At 44.1% G+C, this 27,894-nt stretch overlaps 1 protein-coding gene across 1 annotated transcript in view; it reads left to right on the forward strand.

Moving 5' to 3' along the window:
- Positions 1 to 27,894, forward strand: part of LOC126285302 (ataxin-2-like) — a 107,637-nt gene that overhangs the window by 33,200 nt on the left and 46,543 nt on the right. The window contains exons 8-10 of the mRNA XM_049984593.1: positions 5,074 to 5,206; positions 7,059 to 7,492; positions 18,139 to 18,289. Coding sequence (XP_049840550.1) covers positions 5,074 to 5,206; positions 7,059 to 7,492; positions 18,139 to 18,289 — 718 coding nt within the window. The remainder of the gene's footprint in view (positions 1 to 5,073; positions 5,207 to 7,058; positions 7,493 to 18,138; positions 18,290 to 27,894) is intronic.

The raw sequence follows: 27,894 nt of genomic DNA on the forward strand, positions 1-27,894 counted from the left end.
AAATAAATATAAAAATTGGCTTAATAAACTAAAACGGCCTTGCTGTTTTGGTACTGCGAGTGGCTGAAAGCAAGGGGAAACTACAGCCGTAATTTTTCCCCGAGGGTATGCACCTTTACTGTATGATTAAAAATATGATGGTATCCTCTAGGATAAAATATTCCGGAGTAAAATAGTCCCCCATTCGGATCTCCGGTCGAGAACTACTCAAGAGGATGTCGTTATCGGGAGAAAGAAAACTGGCGTTCTACGGGTTGGAGCATGGGATGTCAGATCCCTTAATCGGGCAGGTGGGTTAGAAAATTTAAAAAGAGAAATGGATAGGTTAAAGTTAGATATAGTGAGAATTAGTTAAGTTCGGTGGCAGGAGGAACAAGATTTTTGGTCAGGTGAATACAGGGTTATAAATACAAAACCAAATAGGGGTAATGCAGGAGTAGGTTTAATAATGAATAGGAAAAACAGGAATGCGGGTAAGCTACTACAAACATATTGTGGCCAAGATAGGTATGAAGCCCACACCTACTACAGTAATACAAGTTTATATGCCAAGTAGCTCTGCAGATGACGAAGAAATTGAAGCAGTGTATGATGAAATAAAAGAAATTATTTAGATAGTGCAGGGTGACGAAAATTTAATAGTCATGGGTGACTGGAACTCGGTTGTAGGAAAAGGGAGAGAAGGGAACGTAGTAGGTGAATATGGATTGGGGCTAAGAAATGAAAGAGGAAGCCGCCTGGTAGAATTTTGCACAGAGCATAAATTAACCATAGCTAACACTTGGTTCAAGAAACATGAAAAGAGGTTGTATACATGGAAGAACCCTGGAGATACTGACAGGTTTCAGATAGATTATATAATGGTGAGAGAGAGAGATTTAGGAACCATATTTTAAATTGTAAGACATTTCCAGGGGCAGATGTGGACTCTGACCTTTATCTATTGGTTATGAACTGTAGATTAAAACTGTAGGAACTATTCCAATTCCAAAGAAACCATGTGTTGACAGATGTGAAAATTGCCGAACTATCAGTTTAATAAGTCACAGCTGCAAAATACTAACTAGAATTTTTTTACAGACAAATGGAAAAACTGGTAGAAGCCGACCTTCGGGAAGATCAGTTTGGATTCCGAAGAAATGTTGGAACACAAGAGGCAATACTGACCCTACTACTTATTTTAGAAGAAAGATTAAGGAAAGGCAAACCTACATTTCTAGCATTTGTGGACTTAGAGAAAGCTTTTGACAATGTTGACTGGAATACTCTCTTTCAAATTCTGAAGGTGGCAGGGGTAAAATACAGAGTGTGAAAGCCTATTTACAATTTGTACAAAAACCAGATGGCAGTTATAAGAGTAGAGGGGCATGAAAGGGAAACAGTGGTTTGGAAGGGAGTGAGACAGGGTTGTAGCCTCTCCCCGATGCTATTCAATCTGTATATTGAGCAACCAGTAAAGGAAACAAAAGAAAAATTTGGAGTAACAATTAAAATCCATGGAGAAGAAATTAAAACTGATGTTCGCCAATGACATCATAATTCTGTCTGAGACAGCAAAGGACTTGGAAGAGCAGTTGAACGGAATGGATAGTGTCTTCAAAGGAGGATAAAAGACGAACATCAACAAAAGACAACGAGGATAATGGAATGTAGTCGAATGAAGCCAGGTGATGCTGAGGGAATTTGATTAGGAAATGAGACACTTAAAGTAGTAAAGGAGTTTTGCTATTTGGGGAGCAAAATAACTGATGATGGTCGAAGTAGAGAGGATATAAAATGTAGACTGGCAATGGCAAGGAAAGCATTTCTGAAGAAGAGAAATTTGTTAACATCGAATATAGATTTATGTATCAGGAAGTCGTTTCTGAAAGTATTTGTTTGGAGTGTAGTCATGTATGGAAGTGAAACATGGACGATAAATAGTTTGGACAAGAAGAGAATAGAAGCTTTCAAAATGTGGTGCTACAGAAGAATGCTGATGATTAGATGGGTAGATCACATAACTAATGATGAGGTATTGAATAGAATTGAGGAGAAGAGGAGTTTGTGGCACAACTTGACCAGAAGAATGGATCGGTTGGTAGGACATGTTCTGAGGCATCAACGGATCACCAATTTAGTACTGGAGGGCAGCGTGGAGGATAAAAATCGTAGAGGGAGACCAAGAGATGAGTACAGTAAGCAGATTCAGAAGGATGTTGGCTTCAGTAGGTGCTGGGAGATGATGAAGCTTGCACAGGATAGATTAGCATGGAGAGCTGCATCAAACCTGTTTCAGGACTGAAGACCACAACAACACCACCATACATCACCTTTCCTGTAAGTCTCTTAGGAAGTAATAAAATTTGTTTTCCAAAGTAGTGCAAACAATTCATTGAATACAAGTTCCATCGTTGCTGAGGACCTGTTTTCCCCTTTTGGCTATATTTAAACTTAAAACAAATGGTTGTTTAATTCAGAAGCAGCGGAATTTTCCAGCCAGTAAACAGAGCGCTTCTCTGATTAAGAGGTTTCCCAACATTTGTTTTTCTTTTCCCACCCAGTATGATGATTACAAAGTCAGCGGAATATTGATTTCAACTTTTCCTGGGCATTCATAGCTGTCCGTCCCATACTTAATAAATCTGCCGTTACAACCAACTAGGTATTTAGTGTAGGAGTAGAGCAGAAAATAACTGTTTGCATGTTGAAGACTTTTGGCATGATCAAAGTATGTTGACAGGTTTTGTTTTCTAGTTGCCATAGTGCAGAATGCAGACACTATAAACCTTTCGTTGGCCAAAAGTCTAAACAAATTAGCATTATACTACCAGAGGGGAGGGGAGGAGGGCAGGGAAAGGAGGCCAGTCTCTCTCTCATAGGGCAGCGAGCATATATCAGTTTGCAGGTTTTCTATGGAAGTAGAACTAACACATCGTCATTGCGATTGCCAATCCCTTCTGGCGTTGTGAGAGTCACAATCAAACTCGGAGATGAATTAGGGTCAGCGTCTTCATTTATTTCAAAATAAGAATGCAAGATAATGAGCAACATACAACATAAGCTGTTCAGTAACAGCTGCCACACAATTACTTGCTGAACCTGGCAGTGTCATAAACAAGGTAGTTCAGGCCCAATCTCTGGAGAACTGCCTCATTAAAGTTTCGGCATTACCACAATTCATCAACTTTAGCTAGCAGACATAGGTGTGTTTTCTTTGTTCTAAGATGCTGGGTCAAACAACAGTGTCACATGTTGCATTACCTTTTGTGTATCTTATAAGAAACCATACTACTGTACACAGTTATTGTGGTACGGGAGCATCAAGTGCATAGATGTCACTGTGTTTGTACACTTTTTATTTTTCACACACATTCTTGTGAACATTATCTTTCCAAATTGTGCTGTCAGATGATCAGCAATACCAGTACACAAAAATAGTTAACATATCCAATATTTATATGCAGCAAATAAAGCTATTTCTAATAAATTAGTTCATCTGGATATAATTTGCTCTGAAATAGCATGAATTTTTCAGGTCCCTAATCATCGCTGTAGCAAAAATGACTGAAACTCAACTAAAAGGGAAGAATTTTACAATTTGATTCTCCAGGATTCAGAACATAGTTTCTATTTGTTAACTGTTTTTGTCCATAAAAGTCCCTGCTCCTTTATTGACCAAAACTCTCATGTATTGACAGAAAACTAAAGATTACACTCAAGTAACATTTGTCACTCTCTGGATTCAAAAAACCCCACTCAGAAGCAGTAGCTGACAGAGCTATTGTTCTACACAGTAACTTTGAATGTTGTGCTGTTTCCTTTATTTGTGATAAAACAGGTTTCGAATCTGTTCCTAGTGCATTTCAAACCAGTCCATTGTTTTTCCACCCTTCATGTAAGACTTAAAATGTTTATTATGTGCTTTGGTATAACGGTGAGGGAAAAAGTGTCCAGTGTTTCTGCTTAAGAATCCTCTTCCAGGCACCTATTGTGTGTGTGTGTGTGTGTGTGTGTGTGTGTGTGTGTGTGTGTGTGTGTGTGAGAGAGAGAGAGAGAGAGAGAGAGAGAGAGAGAGAGAGAGAGAATCGTGTGAAGACCAAAGTGGAGATATTGCTACTCACTATATAGTGGAGATGCTGAATTGTGTACGTACATGCACATGCACATACACACACGCACACGTGCGCGCGCGCGCCCACACACACACACACACACACACACAAAATCATTGCATGGGCTATTCACATGTACATGTCCACAGTCTCTGGCTGCCGAGCCCCCAGTCTTGTTGGCTGAAAGCTCACTTTCTGACAGTCTTTTTGTAGCTCCTATCAGTGACTCAGTATCTCTGCTGTATGGTAAGTAGCAATGGGGAAAGATGGTGGGGGCTGATACGCTTGCAGATGATGATATTTAACATCTTTCAGCATAATTATAAATTTCATAATTAGAATAATGATAAAGCTGAAATGTAGAATATGGGAAAAAGACAAAGGTTATTGATGGTAGAAAGTCTGTTTAAATTGTGGAGTTACAAGATGCAACAAAGTCTTGCATAATAATAAAAATGGATGAAGAACTCAACTTAAAATCTCTGCATGGTACTAATAATGTAATAAAATTGATCGTTTGAAGAAATCTGAGAGAAACCAGGAGTGCAGATGGAAATAAAAGGCAGTCAAAGTGAAAGAAATGCAAAATAAAAGGGAAAAGAAGTGATAAAATATTGAAATAAGTAAAAAATGTTGACTGACAACACTTGGAATGCAATAATGAATGAAGGAATAGTGTGTGAAAGGACTAACATAAATTAAGACAAAATTACTTGAAAGCTCTGTATGCATAGGGGAACTACTACTCATTTTCATAGTCACTGCAGATGGGTGGATTTCGACGATTGTTTGGTTGTGTATGTTAGAGCTGCTTTAGAAAATTGATGGCTCAGAAGTTTGTGACATTTCTTGTTGTTTTTGTATATGCACCGCTCAGCAGTTGGCTTCAGGTTGATCTTTCTTTTTGTGTTATTTTTTATGGCTGGTGTCTAAAACAATTACTTTTGAATACATCAGCAAAGGAAATATTTTTCCACAGATTGCAGATCAGCAGACAGCCCCCTCTTCTGTATCGCAGCAACAGCAGCAGCTGCCACAACCAGCTCTGCCAACCACAGCTCCTAATCAATCCCAAGGGTCACTACCACGAAGCAAGGTTCCAGCTGGACGTGGTAAATATTGAAGATTACTGAATATGAGATTTCATTTCCCTGTTGTATACAAGTTACCTTAGTTAGCAGCTAATGCAATTATGGAGTCTCACATTTTGATTAAATGAAACGTTAAATATTTTTACATGCTTACATATTGACACAAGTATAGAATTTTTTTCTCGTATCGACGGAGAAAATTTGTTCCCAAATCAGTTGAGCCATCTGTTAATTAATTTTTTTAAAAATTAATTATTACTAAACTTGAATGGCAGTCATGCTACAGTTTTTTATGTGACAAATTGGACATGGAAAATGTAAAAATGTGTCACAGTTGTGTTAGATTAAAAGGCTTGTTTCCAACAGTTGTAGTGGTGCTGCCCCAACAACTGTTCAAATGAGCATTTTAGTGTAACACATTTTAACAATATCATGAGAAGGGTGGGTTGCTACTCACTGTAAACGTGTCATATTGACTTGCAGACAGGCACAAAGAAAATCCTACTCTTACATAAGCTTTCGGCCAGAGCCTTCTTAAGAGAATAAAAAAAAAAAATTCCAGCTGTATGAAAATTCTGTCATACGTATGTGAATGTGTGTGTGTTTTTCTTCTCAGAAGAAGGCTTTGGCTGAAAGCTTTATACAACAGTATTTTCTTTGTGTAACTTTCTGTTGTTAAGCTTACTTTTTTCTACATTTAGAGCAAGCCGTCATTCGTCACACCAACTACAAATTTTGTCATCTTGTGTGTCCTCCTATTCACTAAACGATAACTTCCCATACACCACAGTGTCATCAGCAAAAAGCAGACTGCTGCTCACCCTGTCTTTCATATTGATTACATGTAAAAAGAAAAAGAACAGACCCTTCACACTTCCCTTGGGTATTGCTGACGATACCCTTGTCTCTGAACACTTACCGTCAAGGACAATGTACTGGGTTCTATTGCTTACGTAGTTTTTGAGCCATCCAAATAAATGGGAACTATTCTATATGCTTCGACCTTTAACAGTCTGCAGTGGGGCACCATGTCAAATGCTTTTTGGAAATCTAGGAATGTGGAGTCTGTCTGTCTGCCATTCATTCTTGGTTTGCAAGATATTGTGTGAGAAAGATGCAAGCTGAGGGTGTAACAAGCGATTCTTTCTAAATTCATGCTGATTTGTGGACAGAAGTTGATGTTGGCTTTTTACCTTAAAGTAAGAAAAACTAAATATAAATGTTGAGTCATTATGGACAGAGTAGGGATACAAAATCTGTGTTAAGACCTAGCAACAGAGACTAAAATGATGACTTGTAGAAAGCAGAGTACTGATTTTTAAATATAAAAAATATGGAAGGATTGAGAACCATCTCTTCCTAGGCATCGGTGTTCGTCATTGTATACATTTTAGAATTGCAGATTTGTCAGCTAAATATCTCTCTGTGCTGTAGTTTATTTTCGTGGAATGGAAAGCCAGAGGCTATACTCAGTTTACAGATGTAAATCTTTTTAAAACCTCTACCATCTAAATGTTTCTGGGGCACCCATGCTCTCACTGTAAGCCCAAACCTACCTCCCCCCCCCCTTTTATTTTTACCTATTTGTACGCCCATTGTCCCTTCCTGTTGACTTTATTATGCTGTTTGTGTGGTTCCTCCGTTCTTTATGCCACCTTAGATCTTGGGACCAATAACCTCACTGTTTGGTCCCCTCCCCTAACCATCTACATCCAACCATCCGCAAAGAAATTTGGAATGCTCACTAGTGGGTGGTAGGGACGAGGTTAATGACCGTTGCTGTAGTGCAACATTTAGTTCCATGAACTTTGCATAATATGTGGAACAGTCAATTAGTCAGAGAATAGTTGTTTTTCTGGTTTTTTTATCGAAGGTCGGGAAGAACAACTGGCAGAGCTGAAGAAATTTGGACAAGACTTCAAACTGGCTGAAGTGGATAGCTCCGACAGGAAACAGCACCAAAATTCTACTGCTCCACCATCATCTGTTTCCCAACCATTGCCGCAGCATCAGGTTCAGACACCACAGCCACAGCAGCAGCCTCTCGTCCAGCAGCAGCAACAGTCAGCACCTTCTGCCCAGCAGCAACAACAACAACAACCTGCACTGCCCACACAGCAGCAGCAGCAGCAGCAGCAGCAGCCAGCTGTAGTGCAACCACAGCAACAGCAGCCGCCACAGCAGACGGAAGAACATAAGGAGCAGGGAGAAAGTGCTGACAAGGTGTCAAATGCCCTCAAGAAGTCTACACTAAACCCGAACGCAAAGGAGTTTGTGTATAATCCCAATGCCAAACCATTTACTCCTGTAAGTAAAGTTTTATTTTATGATTTATATGTGTTTGTTTCATTGCCAGAAATACTCCATTTATATGGGAAGCTACACAGAAAAGATATATTGCATCCAGAGATTGAGAGTTTTGGCTGGGCCAGAGATTTATTATCGCTTTAGAATAATGTTAGGTTCCAGCCAACAGTTAGTTTAACAGAAGTGCAGTATCATGAAACTCGCAGCTGTTTTATTTTATGGCTCTGTTTAATGCTGGTAGATTCATGTGAGTGTTACCGTAAAATCTCAGGATTCAGAATTGTGGCACTTAGTTTGAAGATATGTCTGGGACAGAGACTCTCATGAACAGTCTGAGAGAAGACTGTCAGTCCAATATTTAACTACTATTCTGTTTATCTTGTATACAAAAATAATTAAGAGTTGTTCTATTCAGTGAATATTATATTTAATAATAAGTTTGTTTATAAATAACTCATCTGCTACCAGTCATGATTTTCTTTATTTTTCACATAATGCGTTTCGGGAAATGATTCCCATTTTCAAGTGCATTTATTGTGTTTGTTATGTCGTTCCTATGTGATGTTGTCGATATGTGAGATTCTGCTTCATTTTGTTGACTTTGTTTCCTCATGGTCCATTTGTGCAGTGTGTCACACCCACTAAACATCACACCCAACTTGTTGTATACTTTTAAACATTGAAAACATTATGAAATTATTTGGTTGGATCTTTTTCAATATGCTTAATATTATTAGCATCAAAAAATTCATGTGTTTTGTCTATGTATTCCTTTGCTCCCCTTGAGGTTTGACCTCCATTTCCAACGTTTTTCATTCCATGTGAGCCATTTGGGGATGAACTCCCAACCTAGTTTTCATGTTGCAGGCTCCTCGCCCCCCCCCCCCCCTTCCCCTTGAACCCTGGCCTCCTTCCTGATAGGTCACCAGCACGATAGCCAGTCCGTGTGGTCGGGCTGTAAGTACCAACTTGGCTGAGCCCCCTGACAACACAGGGATTACACTGGTAGCTGTTAACACCTTGTATATGCCAATGAGTCATCACTTTTGGGCATCAGAATCCATCACTTTTGGGCATCAGAATCCTGGCAATGGCCGCCGTGCCAGACGGCCCTGGCTGTGGCTGGGTGGCACCCATGGGGCGAGCCCCTGGTGGGAGTGAATTGATACTAGGGCGGAAACCTTGCACATGAAGCAACAAAAGTGTCAACATCCTGGCCATTCTGTGGCCGTCTGTAAGAGTGATAGAAGACATGACAATCCTCCTTCTTTGGCCTTTGGCCTCCCCCTCCCCCCCCCCCCCCCCCCCCCTTCTTGGGAAGAGGGTCAAGCTCGCCAGCATGGGTTGAAACCTTTCTCTCGCTACCTGGTTTGTACACGGACAGATGGCAAAAATTTTGCCATGATCAAGCCTTTGTTTTTCTTGTAGACGATTGAAGATACGCATGACGAAGTGGAATCCTTGAGTAAAATGCAGTCTGGTTCTTTGCTCATAAAGCCATCTTCTGCTGCCCAGTCTGAAGCCCTGCGTGCTTGTGACCATTTCAGTGACATCCCAGTCTCCATCGCACCCCATCAATCTTTGAACTCAGTACAGGGCATTATTTTCCACCGGGATCTTCTTCTCCAAACTTACGAGGAGCTCCATGCAAACCTTCAGCGGCGAGGAGTTCCATTTATCTGCCGTGTACAATGAAGGTCTAAAAACAATCGCACCGAAGCAGGCACCTTTATCCTGGCCTTAGAGGGGCATTCCCTTCCAGAGGAGGTCAAGGTGGTCTATTGGTGTGATGTAAAACCTTACATATGTCTTGAACACTTCTTCCTGCTGCCCCCATGATCCCCTCTGCGGTGATTGTGGGTGCCCCCTCCATTAGGGGAGTGCCTGTGCTCCTGCACCAGTTTGCATAAATTGTAATGCGCTGCATCCTCCACGCTCACCAGTATGCCCGGTGTATGTGTAACCTTCTACTTTTGCTTGAGGTAGGTCAATTCCCCCTCCCACCCCTCTTCTTCCCAGCCCCATCCCATTTGCCCCTACACCTTCCTCCTCGCCCTCTCCCACTCCCCTTCCCCTTCCCCCTCCCCATCAGTACCCACACCTACCCCTTTGGGTGCTGCTCCCCCTCCCCCGCCAGAGAAGCACTCCTCTTCTTCGGCAGCCGCAGGTGCTGGAGCTCCCTCCTGAGACTCCTCTTCCCAGCAGCCTCCTGAAAGGCGACCTGTAGCTCCACATCGGCTGCGCAATCCGCAGCTGGTGGGCACCAAGATTGCCAGGTATAATTCCGTGCCCGACCTTGCTGCAGTCTGCCCTTCTCTTCCTTCACAAGAGAAGAAGCAGAAACACAAGACCAAGGGCACCTCTGGTACCCCCTGAGGTGCTGCCTTCCCCTCCTCCAGCCAATGAACCAACAGTCCGTCCCCACCTATATGAACATTACCCCATCCTTATCGGTAATGGATGGAGCCTCAGTGGCATGACTGGCTCCGGTCTGTTCACTTCCCATTTGGACTCCAGCTTGAGAATCATCCAGTGGAATTGTAATGGGTATTTGCATCAGCTCCTGTAGTTGCAGCCCCTGCTTTCCTCCTACTCTGCTGCTTGCATTTCTCTCCTGGAGACCCATTTTGTCAATTCTTACTCGCCCACCCTTTGTGGGTTCCACACTTTGTCTGAACCGAATTGGCCCCTTGTTTCTATTGGGTTTCTATTGGTGTTTGCACCTTGGTCCGCAAGGACATGGTTTGTAAATGGGTTCCCCTACATACCACTCTGGAAGCAATTACTGTCAGGGTCCATCTGGCCACTCCAATCACAATCTGTAATCTCTACCTCCCGCCTGACACGCTGCCCACATCCCTTGCCCTAACCACCCTTCTTCAACAAGTCCCTTCTCCCTTCCTGCTTCTAGGGGACTTTAATGCCCACAACCCTTTTTGGGGTAGTAACATGACTACTGCTCTGGGCAGGACAGTTGAAGCTATTCTGGCAGGGCTTGACCTCTTGTCTCCTAAACACCGGCAGTGCCACACACTTTGGAGTGGCACACGGCACTTTCTCTGCCGTTGACCTCTTCATCTGCAGTCCCGGCCTTCTTCCCTCCATTCAGTGAGGAGTCCAAGATGACTTATGTGACAGTGATAATGACCCAATTGTTTTGACCTTCCTTCAGTGTATCTCGCCCCGCCACCCTCCCAGGGGTGCCTTCTTCTCTGCTGCCATCCCCCCTGTACTATCACACAGCAGTATTCATGAGTCTACACAGACTTTGACTACCGCCATTCTTTCCGAAGCTATTTCAGCCATCCCTTGTTCCTCGGGTTTCCCCCATCAGGAGGTGGTCCCTTGGTAGACTCAGGAAATTGCTGCAGCCATAAAGGACCGCGCCGTGCTCTTAAACACTTTAAGTGGCACCCTTCTCTGCTCTCCTGCTGGTCTTTAAACGATTCTGCTCCCGAGCCCGTTATCTAATCAAATTTCAGAAACGGATTTGCTGGAGACGATATGTTGGTTGCCATAGGACTGCACACCCACTCTTTACCAGTCTGGGCGAAACTCTAGCAAATTTTTGGCCATTGTCCTTTCACCGGCATTGCAGGAATTTCCGTGCGTGGTGTTGTCCTTACCCATCTGGACTTTTTCGCAGAGCATTTCGCTCAACACTTTGCCCAAGCCTCTACATCGACTCTGTATCCACCCACGTTCCTCCTCCTCCTGTAAGAGCACTCAGAACGACTGCCTTTGTCTTTCTTTTCTTGCTACTTGGGGCCTTATAATGCCCCATTTAGCGAGTGGGAATTTGCCAGCACCCTTGCCCTTTGTCCCGACACAGCTACTGGACCGGATCGGATACATAATCAAATTCTCCAACGTTTGTCGGTAGCTGGCCACTGTCGGATACTGACCCTTTTCAACTGTCTGTGGAGTGAGGAAAGCATTGTTATTCCGGTGTTAAAACCGGGGAAGCCACCTCTTCAGTTGTACAGCTACCGTCCAATTAGCCTTACCAACACCCTCTGCAAGCTCCTTGAATGCCTGGTGAGTCTGCGGCTGTTTTGGATCCTTAAATCCTGCAACCTTTTGTCAACAACTCCAGGTGGTTTTCGCTGTGGCCGCTCTACGGTGGATAACTTAGTCCACCTGGAGTCTGCTATCTGGTCAGCTTTCGCCCATCGGCAACATCTCATTACAGTCTTCTTTGATCTGTATAAAGCCTATGACACCACCTGGTGCCGCTACATCATCACCGTCCTTCGCAAATGGGGCCTTCGTGGCGCTCTGCCCGTTTTATTTGTAACATTTTTGTGTCACTCTTTCTGGGTCCAAGTTGGTTCCTCCTACAGCATTTTGCATAGGCAAGGAAATAGGGTTCCAGGGTGAGTGTCCCTCCCTTTCTCATAGCCATTAATGAACTTGTGGCGGCTGCTGGGCTGACAGTGTCCCCTTCTTTTCATGCTGACGATTTTTGTACCTACGTCAATTCCTCCATCATGGTCGCTGCAGAATGCTGTCTACAGGGGGCAATCTACTGGGCGCAGTATTGGGCTTACTCCCATGGTTTTCAGTTTTCGGTAGCTAAGTCATGTCATACATTTCTGCCGGCGCCATACAGTCCATCCCCATCAGGACCTGTTCCTCAATGGCCAGTCCCTCGAGGTGGTGGACACCCATCGCTTCTTGGGCCTGGTCTTCAGTGCCTAGTTGGCACAGCTCCCTCATCTTCACCAGCTGAAGAGGACGTGCTGGTTACATCTCAACGTTCTTAGATGCAACATCACCAGGGGATGCAGACCGCCCTATTTCCTGTGATTGTACAAAGCGCTGGTCCAGTCTCGTTTAGACTATGGGAGTCTGCGTCACCTTCAACATTTAGATACTAGACCCTATCCACCATTGTGAGGTACAACTTACAACTGGTGCCTTCCGGACTAGCCCCATGATTAGCCTTCTCGCATAGGTGGGGATTCCACCGCTGTGAGTTTTGCGCCAACGGCAGCTGATATCTTACTCTCTCTGCATTTGCTGCACCCCAATGCACCCTAATTCTGGTTTCCTCTATTCAGACTCTGAGATTAACCTCCCACAGCGGTGGCCACAATGTGGGCTTACCATGACTGCCTGCATTCAGTCGCTCTTTTCTGAGCTCCAGCACTTTTCTTGGCTCATACACGTATACCCCTCCGTGGTGTGTGTTTCCGCAACATCTCTGTCTTGATCTCTCCATCAATTCGGAGGATTCTGCCCCTTCTGAGGCCCTTCACCACCAATTCTACTGTCTCCTCAGTTCATTCCAGGGTTCGGAAGTGATTTATACTAATAGCTCCATGGTTGCTGGTCACACTGGCTATGCTTACACCTATGAGAGACCCACAGAGCTTTGTTCCTTGCCAGATGGCTTTAGTGTTTTTACTGCAAATTGGTAGCCATCTTGTGTGCACTGGACCGTGTCCGCTTCTGCTCAGGACTGTCCTTCACTATCTGTAGTGACTTCGTGAGCAGTTTACAAGCTATCGGCCACTGCTTCCCTCGCCACCCGTTGGTCATAGCTATCCAGGACTCCCTTTCTCTCCTTGATCAATATGGATGCTCAGTGGTTTTCATTTGGCCCCCAGGCCATGTTGGGATCCCTGGCAATGAACTTGCTGTTCGACTGGCTAAATTGGCTACTCTTGCTATTGGCATTCTGGAAATAGACCTTCTCTCAGCATTATGTCGTCTGGTTTTGGGACTTTGGAATGCAGAATGGCACACTCTTTCTTTGCCGAACAAGCTTAGGTCGTTAAAGGATTCTGAAACTATGTGGCAGTCTTCCTTACGGGCCTCTCGTAAGGCCTCTGTTGTCCTTTGCCGGTTCCACATCGGCCATAATTGGGTGACTCATGGTTATCTCCTCCATCATGAGGACACACCTCCCTGTTGTTGTGGATCGATATTGACTGTGGTTCCTCTTTTTGGACTGTCCCAACTTAACCACCCTACAGCAGACTCTTAGCTTTCCTGACTTGCTACCCCTGGCGTTAGCTGACAGTGCCTCAGAAGCTGATTTTGTTTTACAGTTTCTTCGCGATGAGGGTCTTTATCGCTTTAAGGGTGGGATGGCAGGCCCCATCTTGCTCCACCCTTTGCTCGGATTGGACTGGCTTCGACTGGGCTTGGTGGTTCATCCCCGTCCTCTGCCTTCCCACTTATTTCCTTATGGGGTCTGTTTTATCCTGAGTGTCTATCTACTCTACCTGTGCTTCCTTCATGCTCCTGTCATTCGTCACTTTCTTTCCCTCTCTTCTTCTGTCTTCTTCCTTCCTTCCTTCTCGATCAATCGTTTGTAATTTTATGGTCATTGTAGTTCCCTCTTATAGTGTGAGGTTTTATTGATTTTAGTTATTCCAATGTCGGAGGGACTGATGACCATCTAGTTTGGTCCCTTGTCATAACCAACCAACCAATCCACTGAACTAAATTTCACTACAGTGCTTCATTGCACTTGACCTTGCCACTAGGTTAGCCTCTAACAATGATATGAAATACATTTTAATTTTCCTAACTGAAGTCAGTTGAAAACTTTAGTAATTGTTACTTTTATTTACAACCTAAACAGCATTGAATTAGAACTGGGGAAGAGTGACTGCAACTGTCAATTCTGTTGTATTAATTCTGCTGCTGTGTGCAACTTGTTAGTGAGAACACAGTCTTGTGTGGGGAGCTGGATTTCCACTTGGAAGAGAATTTGTACAGTCTGTATTCAATAAACCAATGAAGTACTGTGGCCATAGGAAGAGAGTAGCTCCCAGTAACAAATCCAGTTTCTCAAAGCACTAATTCTGGACTACTTTAAAACTGAATCAGTAGAAATATAGATGTTGAATCTTTGTGTATGGCAATTAGTGTTCTCATAACAATAGATGTCCTTATATCTTCCAACAGTTTTATAACTGTAGCATTAGATAAGATTGGATACCATTATTACTTTTGTTTCATGGAGGTGAGACAGTAGCCTAAGAACCCCAGCTACACTCAATACTTCCACTTAGATCCATATATCTGTAATATTGTAAGCATTCAGATGTAATTTGTCATAGTAGAATGAGATTAGCCTAATGTAACTTGCAACTTTTGAGGTATCAACTCGCAGGAGGGGAAATGATGCTATGACTTTGGTAATGTCCACAGTGAGTCATTCTTCCTCTTGTGCCACTAACTGTTGGATCAGTATAGTTGGCCCCATTGTTCACCTGCTGTAAAAAGCTGTATATTTTATAGAGTATTGGTTACGTCTGTGTGGTGTACATTCCTGGTATGTGTCTGTGTTAATACTACACCCCACCTCCTGCTCACTCGATGTTAGGCTGTTAAAAATCACAAGCTATTTTAATCACACATTAGCCTGCTGTGTCATTCATGATTTGTATTGAAAAATTTCCATCAGATTATAGTGTAGTCCATCTATAAATTGTATACTTGTCTCAATAACAGCTATTGTCCATAACTGAGACATTTGGAAAAGGGAAAGAGTGCTTATCTTGCAGGGTGGCGTAAAGTTCTTCATACGGTCACGCATGTGTGGTCATGTGTAATGTCCATCACTGAATGAAATTTTGAACTGCCTTGATGAAAGTTAAGTGGATTCTACCCTCATCCCTGTCAGGCTGGGCTATATTAAGAATACTGTTATACAGTGAAAAGTCCTGGATGGAATAACAATAATACACATCTTCTGCATGCTTCCTAAAGTCCACCCAGAATGTCCCATTGTTACTGTGACCCCACTGAGAGAATCTCTGCTCTCATAGACCAACTCCTTCAACCTATTACTCGTAGCCTTCCCTCCCATATAAAAGATGATAACCATTTCCTCAACTGACTCCCCACACTTCCTGTCCGTTTACCACACAGTGCCCTGCTCACCACTATTGATGTCATCTTCCATTAGACTAACATCCCTAATGCCCATGGTCTTACTGCTATTGAACTCTACTTTTCCCAACACCGGATCGATTCCAGGACAACAGCCTCCTTCCCAGTCGCCATGACCAACTATAACCTCACCCAGAGTTACTTGTCCTTTGAAGGCATTACCTACAAACAAACCCAGGGTATGGCTGTGGGCACCCACATGGCACGATTTTATGCCAATCTATTCATGGGCCATCTACAGGAATCCTTCTGAAACACCCAGAATCCTAAACTCCTCACATGATTCATATTCATTGATGACACCTTTGCGATCTGGATCGAGGGTGAGGACACTCACGTTCCTACAGAACCTCAACTACTTCTCCCCCATTTGCTTCACCTAGTCCTACTCAACCCAACAACCCACCTTCCTAGATGTTGACCTCCACCTCAAAGAATCCGTATGTCCGTCCTGCCCGTATCAAACCTACTAACCAACAGCAGTACCTCCACTTAAACAGCTTCCACCCTGTTCCATACCAAGATGTCCTTCCATTCGGCCTAGCCACCCGTGGTAATCACATCTGCAGTGACGAGCAATCACCCTCGTAATATACCGAGGGTCTTACTGAAGCCTTCACAAATCGTAATTGTTCTCCCAACCTTGTACAGAAACAAATTTCCTGTGCCTTATTATTTCAGTCTCTCGCCACCTTACAATGTCTCACCATACATCTACAGAGGAACATTCCCTACGTAACTCAGTACCATCCAGGATTGGAGCAGCTGCGTTGCATTCTCCACAAGGGTTTCGCCTACCTCTAGTCATACCCTGAAATGTGAAATGTCCAGCCAACTCTCCTTCCTACCCCTCCCACAGTGGTATTCTGCCATTCATCAGGCCTACGCAATATACTCTTCCATCCCTACACAACCTCTGCACCCAACACCTCATGGCTCATACCCCTGTAGTAGACCTAGAGTCAAGACCTGACCAATACATCCTCGCACCACTTACTCCAATCTTGTCACAATCATCATCTATCACATCAAAGGCAGGACAACTTGTGAAACCATTCATGTGATCTAAAAGCTGAGCTGCATTCTGTGTGGGCATGCCAACCAACAAGCTGTCTGTGTGCATGAATGGCTACCAACAAACTGTGCCCAAGAAACAATTGGACCACCCTGTTGCTGAGCACGCTGCCAAACATGACATCCTTCATTTCAATGTTACTTTACAGCCTGTGCCATATGGATCCTTCCCGCCAACACCAGCTTTTCTGAATTGCACAGGTGGGAACTTTCCCTGCAATATATCCTACATTCCTGTAAACCTCCATCCAGCCCCTTCTCTGCTCCCATTTCAGTACTTCACAGCCCTCATTCCACCATTGCACCCCGTGTTTTTACTTCTCTCCTTTTCTGCTAGCCCCCTCCCCACATCCATGCTGTCCTCCATCTAACATGCCGACTGCATGTAGTTGCCCTACCCTCGCTCCACCTCGTTCTTGTGTGCTCACCAGCAGCACCTCACTGTCTGCCACCTCTACCCTACTATCCCTCCTCTTCCTGTCCCAGCCTCCTCCTGATCCCCACTCATTTGCCAGTCCCATCATGCATCGGTGCTGCTGCTTGCAGTGTGGCCTCAGTTGCCTGAGACTGCAGTCGTGTGTGTGAGTTGCGTTTGCATGTTTTGACGAAGACCTTACTGGCCGAAAACTTTATTTGTGACAGTCTTTTTGTTATGCCTATCTGCAACTCAGTATCTTTGCTATATGATGACTAGCATCTTTCCTTTTCATAATATTGTTACAATAATATGAAAAGGATGGATTGCTGCCTACCACATAACAGAGGCAATGAAAAGACAGCTAAATATTAAGCTTACAAACAAAATTCTGCTTCTGAAATAGAAACATAAATGCGTGCACAAGCACAACTCACTCATATTTTACCACAATCTCCAGGCACCAGAACCCAACTGGCAATTGGAGGAACGACTTTGTCCGAATTGCTCTCGACATGTGTGTGGAATGGGAAAAAGCCGTAATAACTGTACAGTGGGAGGTACCCTTTATCATGCACTTTAGTGATTCACAGGTTATAGAGATAGATCTAGGGCTTATGTGTTACCAGGCTTCACCATTGTGCCTGCCTGAAACTCAACACCACCTCCATGAGGTGATCAGCAATCTATCCCTTTCATATCAATGATGTTGTTAGATACTTAACTCTTAACATTTCTTTGTTCAGTTCTTGTGACATGCATAGTCATTTATTAAACTTTATGTATCATGGCATTAAATGTGCTTTTTTGGGGTTACTTCAGAATTAATACCAGAACAGAAATTTGAAGAATCTTGCAGTGTGTTAAATACCCTGTTTGTGTATTGAAAATAAAATATTATGTAGCTAAAGACCAGTAATACTTCTCACATATGTAATTCCTCCCTGTTGGACAAGATAGCAAGTTGTTACCATATAACAAGGTAGCTGTGATCTCTCCCAAAACAATGCCTTTCATGTGTGAATAATGTATAAATTGTAGACTAGTACAGGGATGTTAACAAATGAATATATATTTGTAGCAATCTACTTTCTTGGGTCTGTTGCCAGTGTTTGTACTGAGTGCCATGATTGCATGGTTAATTTGAGTTGGTATTGTCTAAAAATATCATACCATTCTGTATCTCTAGTTCTAGTAGGTTTCAACATAGTTTTATAGAACTGCAAGATTTTCTTTCTTATTGCAGAGGTCACCCAGTACACCAACACCATCAAGACCTCATACCCCTCAAACACCACAATATGCTGCTGGTATGGCAATGGTGGTTCCAACATATGTAGTGACAACAAGCCAACCTGCTTTCACAAATCCTAACCAAGGAAACCGCTTCCGTAAAAGTAAGTTAATTTATTTGTGCTGTTCATAAATTACTTTTTTGTTTTGTTGGTGATTGTGGAATTCTACAGAATTGTAGTAATAAATAAAACATTTGCAGCTGGTATTATGTTTTGGAATGTCCTTGTACCTAATATTGACTTGAAAGGCTTAGCATTGATTTAATGTGGCATTATAGTGTTGGCCAGTAATAAATAATAATAATAATAAGAATAATAATAAGAATAATAATAAAGACAACAACAATAATCCTGTGGATGAAGCAAGTCAAGATAGATCTGGAGAAGTCGAACTTCTGAGTCACAAAAATTAGAAATACATTTAGGAAAAGTGCTAAAGATTTCCAAGGATTTCAGACTTAAAGCGGAAGAGCTTAAGCAGTGCAACTAAGGAAGTAGGCTACTGAATGCTTAGGACGACTAGAGAAAAGAAACACTTCAGATGAAAATTAGACTAAGTGTGTAGCATAATCCTCAGTTATCAGTTCACTAGTGAAACTGTAACAGTGTAACATGTGGAAAAACTGTATTGATCTTAAAAGGACAATCAGGTAGGAAGAAACATGAGTAAGTAGTGTCATTTAGTCTTCTTACACATTCAGTGTTTAGTATGTTAGATCTTTTTTTATATTTTGATGTAACTATTCATTTTCTCGTTATATTGAAGAATAGTGAACATTACTGAATACACAGTGGAGTTGGCTCTTTTCTTCATTCATATTTATCGAAAAAATCTCTCCCCCCTCCCCCTCCCTCCCCCCTATCCGCCAACCCGTTCCCCTCACCTCCTTCACCCCCCGTTACCGCCCACCACACCCTCTCACCCTCCTTCACGCCTCTCACCCCCTCACCAACACCTCACGCCCCTCACCAACACCTCACGCCCCTCACCAACACCTCACGCCCCTCACCAACACCTCACGCCCCTCACCAACACCTCACGCCCCTCACCAACACCTCACGCCCCTCACCAACACCTCACGCCCCTCACCAACACCTCACGCCCCTCACCAACACCTCACGCCCCTCACCAACACCTCACGCCCCTCACCAACACCTCACGCCCCTCACCAACACCTCACGCCCCTCACCAACACCTCACGCCCCTCACCAACACCTCACGCCCCTCACCAACACCTCACGCCCCTCACCAACACCTCACGCCCCCTCACCAACACCTCACGCCCCCTCACCAACACCTCACGCCCCCTCACCAACATCTCCCCCCCCCCCCCCCCCCCCCGTGTCCGCCCTGTCCCCACACGCTCTCCTCCCCTCCCCTCTGTGCTGCCCTCCACTGTCCTTCAATGGAACATTCACCGCCATCGGTCCCATAAAGAGGATTTTCAGCTGTTTGTAGCATCGCAGCATCCCTTGTACTCGTGTGTTCAGCAAACAAAATCGCTTTGAGCTTTCACATTACTTGCCGTTTATTTTGACCTTCACCCTGAGGTTGGCATTCCGTCTCGTGGGGGTGTTGTGCTGCTTGTTTGGGATGACATTCATAGTCAACCGATCTCCCTGACTACCTCTCTTCAAGGTGTTGCAGTTTGCCTACTGACTTTTCCCTCTGTACCATTTATGTACAGCCATTGTTTGTTGTCGCCAGTGCAGACTTGTTTCAGCTTATTGGGCAGCTACCTCCCTCATTTTCACTACTGGATGACGTTAATGCACATAATCCCCTTTGGGGTTCTCCCAGGTCCTGTCAGACATGCCGTCATGGCTGACCTTCTTAATCAACTTAACCTCTTCTGTCTTAACACTGGAGCACCCACTTTCCTTTCTGACTCTTCACACACCTATTCCTATTTGGACCTCTCCATGTGCTCTGCCCAGCTTGCCCGTGGTCTTGAGTGGTCCTTTCTTTCTGACACGTACTCGAATGAGCATTTCCTGTGTGCTCTCCGTTTGCTGACTCCTACCCCATCTGCGTACAAGCCCAAATGGCAGCTTACTAACGCTGACTGGCAGATTTATTCCTCCCTGGTAACCTTCAAAGAACAAGATTTCCCCAGTTGCGATGCCCAAGTGGACTATCTCACCCTTATCCTTACTGCTCCAGAACATTCCATTCCTCTTTACCATGTCTTGTCCCAGTCTCTTGGTAGACTGAGTCATGCCGCAATGCAATTCGTGCACGGAGACATGTTCTCAAATTTTGTAACCGTCGTCCTACGATGGCAAACTGCATTCATTATAAACAGGTGCATGCAAAGTGTCGTTGCGTTCTTCGGGATAGAAAATGAGCTAGCTGGATTTCATTGAGTGTTCTTTTAACAGTTCCACCCCTTCCTCTGTCGTGTGGGCCAACTTCCGATGGCTCTCTGGGACAAAGATCCATTCCCCCATTTCCAACCTCATAGTAGCAGACGATGTTATCGTGGACTCTATTGCTATCTCCAACACCTTGGGCCACCATTTTGCGAACATTTTGAGCACTTCCCACCATCACTCCATTGGAAACTAGCAGAGGAGGCTTGGGTGATACACTTCTCTTCTCTGAATCGTGAGTGCTACAATGCCGCCATTACTATGAGGGAGCTAGATAATGCTCTCAGTTTATCCCGATCCTCTTCCCCAGGGCTGGACGCCATCCACATTCAGATGTTGCAGCAACTTTCTCTCGCAGGCAAGCAGTTTTTGCTTAACACATACAACCACATCTGGGCAGAGGGCACATTTCCTGTATGTGCTGGCATGGAGCCACCGTCTTACCCATACCTAAGCACGGTAAGGGCAAAAACCTTCCTTCTAGCTACCGCCTCATGTCTCTTACCAGCTGCGTTTGCAAGGTGGTGGAATGTATGATTCATGTCCAGCTGGTATCGTGGCTCGAGTCTCGCAATGTACTGATAAATGCACAATGTGAATTTTGAGCATGGCATTCTGCAGTTGACAATTTTGTTACTTTGTCCACCTATGTCATGAATGGTTTTCTGCAGAAATCTCAGACTATGGCCATGTTTTTGATTTGGAGAAGACCTACTACATCTGCTGGAGAACTGGTATCCTCCGTGCTCTTTATGCGTGGGTCTTCTGTGGCTGCCTGCCCTGTTTCCTTCAGTCATTTTTACAAGTTTGAATTTTCAAGGTGCTTGTGGGTTCTGTCTTGTTGGACACCTTTATCCAGGAAAAATGGTGTGCCTCAAGGTTCTGACCTGAGTGTCGTCCTCTTCTCTATCGCCAGTAACCCTATCATGGCGTGTCTCCCACCGGGCATCTCCGGCTTCCTTTTTGTTGATGGTTTTGCCGTCTATTGCAGTTTTCTATGGACCTGTCTTGCTGAGTGGCGTCTTCAGCGCTGCCTTGATCGTCTTCACTCCTGGAGCATCGACAATGGCTTTTGGTTTTCCACTGACTAAAAACCATCTGTATGAATTTCTGGGGACGCAAATGGTTTCTGCTACTATCTTTACATCTTGGGGCTGTTAGCCTTCCTTTCATTTCAACTACAAAATTCCTGGGGCTCATGCTCTATAGGGAACACTCTTGGTCTTCCAGTGTATCTTACCTGGCAGCCCACTGTTCGCGGTCTCTGTGTCCTACATGTCTTCAATGATACTTCTTGGGGTGCCGATCGAACCACCCTCCGCTGTTTGTACCAGTCCCTTGTCTTTTTGAAACTCAACTGCGGGTGCTTTGTTTATGTGTCTGCATGCCAAGCCCTCTTACACCATCCCAACAGTATCCACCATCGTGGCATCCGCTTGGCCACAGGTGCCTTTTACACTAGGCCAGTTGAGTCTGTGTGCTGAAGCCGCTGAACTATCGCCGCGATCTCCTCAGTGTATGCAAAGGTGCTATTGCGAAGTTCCATGTGAAGATCATGAAACTAAAGGCGATAGACTGAGGATGGAATAGTGTCCTTAAAAAGCGAATGAAGACCTAGGTTAACATGGGCTGCTTCACAAAGCCAAGGTCAGTTCTGCCATGTGTGGCCACCCATCCTGTACTTTCTCCTTTGATGATTCCTTTGATTGTCATTATGGGGCTCATCCTTCTTTTGTATTACCTCGTGGTGTGTGCTTTTAGCACATACTACGGTGGCTTAACTTCACACTACCTGCACCTTTTCCAGCCCGTGTGAACCCTTCACCACCTTGGCTTTGCGAAGCAGCCCATGTTAACCTTGGTCTCTACTCCAGTCTTGGTCTATCATCTTGAGTTTCATGAGCTTTGCATGGAACTTCACAATAGTACCTTTGTATACACTGATGGCTCTCGGACTGACCCTGGGGTCGGGTGTGCCTTTGTCGTTGGCACCCATGTATTTCAATATCGGCTCTCGGCACACTCCTCAGTATTTACTGCCGAGCTCTTTGCCTTGTATCAGGCCACGGAGTATATCTGGGGGCACAGCATTTTCAATTGTATCCTCTGCTCACTCACTTAGTGCCCTTAAAAGTCTATGTGCACTGTACACTGCCCATCCCTTAGTGCAGTGGGTCCAGGAAAACTGTCACTTGCTCACTCTTGATGGAGCGAGTGTGATGTTTCTGTGGGTTCCTGGTCATGTCAATCTGCCAGGAAATGAGGTTGCTGTCAAAGCTGCAGTCCTCATACCTCAGCCTGTGAGTACCTATACTCCCTCCGATTATCTCTGTGTTGCCTTCTGTCAGGAGGTGGTGTCCTTTTGGCATTGCCAATGGTCCTCCCTTCATGGGAATAAGCTCTGGCTTATTAAGCCTCTCCCAATGGCTTGGACGACTTCCCTTCGGCCCTCCCACCGGGAGGAGGTTATTTTAACTCAGCTGTGTATTGGGCACTGCCTTTTTAGCCATCATCATTTGCTTTCTGGCACTACCCCACCACTTTGTATATATTGCACTGTCTGCCACTTCCAGATGGACTATCCATTTTCTAACCTTTTACATTCCTGTTTCCGATTGCCGCCTGAATTATTGGCCATTTTAGCGAATGACACGCAGGCTGTCGACTGCATCTTAATTTTTATCCGCCAAAGTAATACGGTGGAGGCCATTTAATTTTTAGTTTTGGACCTCCCTTTCTGTATGGTGTGTTTTTTAGCCCTTATTCCACGTGCCTGTTTCAGCTGTCTTCTGTTATGTCGATTGGGCCTGATGTATAGCTGTTTTTAACTCCCCTCTGGCTTCGTGTTCTATAGTTTTGACTTGGGTGCATATGACCCCAGTTGTTGTTGTGCCCTAAAGCAAAACAAAACCAAAAACCTGGCAAAATGTATAACCTGTGGTAGGAATGTGCACGAGGGCAATTGTCTGACTCCTCCACCCCTGTGGATCAACTGCAGTGGCGACCGTGCTGCATCCTCTTTCAATTGTGCCATGTATCTTGATGAACAGGCTGTCCAGGAGACCCGGGTAAAAGAAAAAGTTCCTTACACAGTTGCTCACAAGGTATTTGCTAGTCACAAACCCTGTGTTCTACCGTCTGACACTTACAGTTCTGTTCTTGCTGTCTCGCTCCATGAAGGAAACGGCCACGGAGATGTGCACCCTCAAATTCAGGTCTGAGGTTGTAAAATGGTCCCATTGTCACAATAACATCACCGGCCCTTCGTCCAGCTGTGCAACCTTCGCCTCAAGGGACTAGGTCCCCAGCTACACAACCAGCTGGCCGGAAAGGACAGGAAGATTACTCCCCGAAAACTTCCTATGTCCCTCCATCTAACCAGCACCTGAGTCTTCCTCTGCTAACCAGAAAGGCTCAAAGTAGTCCAACAAAGGTGAACCATCATCTCCTTCGCTGACTTGAAGATCTCCTTCGACGGTGTCGCCACTTGATACCTTTGCCCGGATGACCCCCGTTTCATAGGTGTGCACTGCCAACCGTTTTTCTGTTGGACTCTGGAGACCAACAGCACAAGATGCTTCTGTGGACCTAATGGAACAGGATCCTCCTGCCTCTGTGCCCTGTAGCAGTGAGTCTATGCAGGCTGGTACTCAGCAGCCTCCTAGGTGACACCCGTTCATTTTTTCCCCCCTCTCCTTTACTTGTCATGACTCTTCTCCAATGGTACATTGGCAGCCTTTGATCCAATAAGAGGATTTACGGCTGCTTTTAGAATTGCAGCGTCCCCTTGTACTCTGCTTTCAGAAAACAAATTTGCATCCTCATGACCACTTCGAGCTTTTGCGTTTCTTCCCAGTCCATTTTGACCTTTCACCTGAGGTCAGCATTTCATCTCACGCAGGAGTTGTGCTGCTCATAAGGGATGACATTCATAGTCAGCTTATTTCTGTGACTACCTGTCTTCAAGCTGTTTGCACTTCGCCTTTTTCTTCCTCTCCTGCTGCTCGGTGACTTTAATGCGCACCATTCCCTTTGGGGGTCCTACCAGCACTTGTCAGAGAGGTGCCCTCTTGGCAGACCTTAATTTACTTAACGTCTTCCGTCTTGACGCATCAGCACCCACATACCTTTCCGACTCCATGTACATCTGTTCCTATCTGGACCTACCCTTCTGCACTGCCCAGCTTGCCCATCATTTCGAGTGACCTGTTCTTTCTTACGCCTACTCGGGCGATATTTCCCATGTGCTATGTGTTGGCTGACTCCTACCCCACCTACGTGCACACTCAAATGGCAGCTTACTGAGGCCGACTGTCGGCTTTACGCTTCCTGGTGACCTTCGACAAACACAATTTCCTGAGATATGATGACCAGGTGGACTATCTCACAAACGTTATCCGTATGCTGCAGAACTTTCCATTACCCACACTTCCCCTTTACCATGCCGTGTCTCAGTCTCTTTGTGGCCTGAGGCATGCTGCAACACAGTTTGTGTGTGGAGTCATGCTCTCCGCATTTTTAACAGCCATACTAAGATGGCAAACTGCATTCATTATAAATAGATACACACACAGTGTCATATTATTATTTGAGATAGCAGAAAAGCTAGCTGGATTTCATTCACTAGTGCGTTTAACAGTTCCACTGCCTCTTCTGTCATGTGGGTCAACCTCCAATGGCTCTCTGGGACCAAGATCCATTTCCCAATTTCCGGCCTGACACGATGTCATCGTGTGGATCCAACTGCTGTCTCCAACACTTTGGGCCACCATTTTGCAGAAATTACAACCTCTCTCCACTATCACCCTGCCTTGCTCCTTCGGAAACGAGCAGAGGAGACTCGGGCAATATACTTCTCAGAATTGTCTGTGCTACAATGCCCCTTAACTATGTGGGAGCTAGATCATGCTCTCACTTCATCCCGGTCCTCTGCTCAGGGCCAGACGCTATTCACATTCAGATGTACGCTGCCTATCCCTTAGTGTATGTGTCCAGGAAAGCTTTCACTTGTTCATTGTTGGTGAAGCCACTGTTGTGTTCATATGGATCCCTGGCCACGTCGGTCTGACAGGAAATGGGGCTGCTGCCATGGCTGCTATTCTTGTGCATCAGCCCACTAATTCTTACATTCCCTCCAATGATCTTTGTGTTGCTGTATGTCAGCAGGTGGTATCTGTGATATTGATAGCTACGATGCCCCATTGTAGGTGTGCTCTTCTAGGTTGGCACTAAGACACTGATGACAGTGCCCTCTAGCCGGTGCTGTGCAGCTCTATGAGCGCTGCTCCGTATTCAGCCCATTTGATTCCAAGGAGGCAACCTAGCAACATTATTTCTACTTCATAGGTGGCCATTACAGACTTTGTTACTTCAGTTACTTCAATTATAGTTTGTCCAACTACTAGTAGCAGTTAGAATTGATGTGTATCCAGCTTCACACCTATGTGCTCATCAGTGCAAAGTTATTTATGTCATTGACTACTATTCTCTATTAAATGTTTTATAAAGTTAAACACAGTACCAAAGCATTTAACCTTTTCCTGCTTATACTAACTTCATACATTTGGCCTATTCTTCAGATTACAGAAGCAGACACACGTGCCGCCTACAAGGCGAGATACAAAAGTATCACTTTGCATCACCAATGGTCATCCCTTCATGGGAACAAGTTCCAGGTTATTAAGTGTCTCACAGCAGCTTGGATGACCTCCTCTTGACCCTGCCGCCACAAGGAGATCATTTTAATTAGGTTGTGTATTGGACACTGTCCTTTTAGCTGTCACTATTTAAATGGTGCTCTCCCACCTCTGTGTGCATATTGTGGCAACTTTTGAGTGTCCGCCATTTCCTGACAGAATGCTCTTTTTTTAACCTCTTAAGTTCCCATTAGTATTTGCCATCTGAGTGATCGGCCGTTTTAGCAAACGATACATGGGCTGTCAGTGGCATTTTACGTTTATCTTTGTAGCAATGTGGCGAAGGCCATTTAATTTTTAGTTCTGGACCTCGGCTCCTTGATGGAATATTTTATAGACCGTTCTCCATGTCCCTGTTTTTAGCTGTCTTTTCTTCCGTTGATTGAGATTGATGTGTATTCATTTTAAACTCCGCTATTTGTCTTCGTGTTCTACAGTTTTGACATAGGTGCATATGATCATAGTTGTTTTTGTGTCCTGAAGCAAAACAAAAAGAAAAAATATAAAGAAATAAGTTTCTGGTGCCGATGTACACTCCATAGCTTTTGAATATTTTATGAACTAGAAAACAAGATGTGAAAAGTCATCAGAAGAAAATGGAACAAATTATTTCTATTACATTGGCAAATAGTATTTTTTGTATGAAATCGAAAACTGAAGGTATGTCGGAAATGATAAACAGGAACTGTGGTAGCACCTCTTCCAGGTACAATATTAACTAGCTTTGAACTGTTGCAGGTGTGCCACATCTTCCATAAAATGTATGAAATGCATGGGATTTTGAACAATGGAATAACAATAATACAAAAAGGTGATAGAGGAGGTATAATGTAGGAGACACAATGAAGCGACTGCTAAACTTTGGCTTTGGCAATGCTCTCTCTCTCTCTCTCTCTCTCTCTCTCTCTCTCTGCCTGCTTTCACTTGGATCCAAGCATCCATAGGCAGTAGTGCACTTGTGTGCATGCGTGCGCGCATGCATGTTCAGCTTCTGGAGGAAGGCTTTTTTTTTTACGAATGCCGAAGTACAGCAGTCGTTCCATTGTGTTTTTCTTCAACTGTACATTGCCTCTTTGATGTGAATAGTAGTCTATGCTTTTCATATTGTTGTAAAAAAAATGTAATAACTTGGAGATATTGTCCAGTTGTTTGGCATACAGCTTCTTCCTTCCCTTCGCCTCCAAGAACATGTATTGATTTCAGAGTTTCTGGTTAATGCAAGAACTAGAAGTACACATCAAATTGTTCCAAGTTAACAGACAGCAATGATATTCACAATCATGATTGATACTCTTTTTGTTGTTTCTTTAGAAATATGTCCCAATTGATGTGTGTTTGTTAGGTTGGGACATAGCAACAACGTACTAGACAGCATGTTCCACTCTGTTATGTCCTACAGAGTTATACATCATTTTTCCACCACGTACCTTCATATATCCAATGTCATGATGTTTATTGAACACAGTTCTGTGATTGGTTCCAGTATCTTACATAATCAGTTAAATTGCTCGTTACCTGTTGCTCAACTTTATATTTCAAATATTTTTCTAATAAAAAGTGTATAATGTAGCAAGTTTCATGATTTATATATCCATGTCTTTGTCACTTTTGCAGTACTTCTTAAGTTTTAATATATGT

Source organism: Schistocerca gregaria, chromosome 8 (assembly GCF_023897955.1).
Source record: "Schistocerca gregaria isolate iqSchGreg1 chromosome 8, iqSchGreg1.2, whole genome shotgun sequence".
Classification (NCBI taxonomy): domain Eukaryota; kingdom Metazoa; phylum Arthropoda; class Insecta; order Orthoptera; family Acrididae; genus Schistocerca; species Schistocerca gregaria.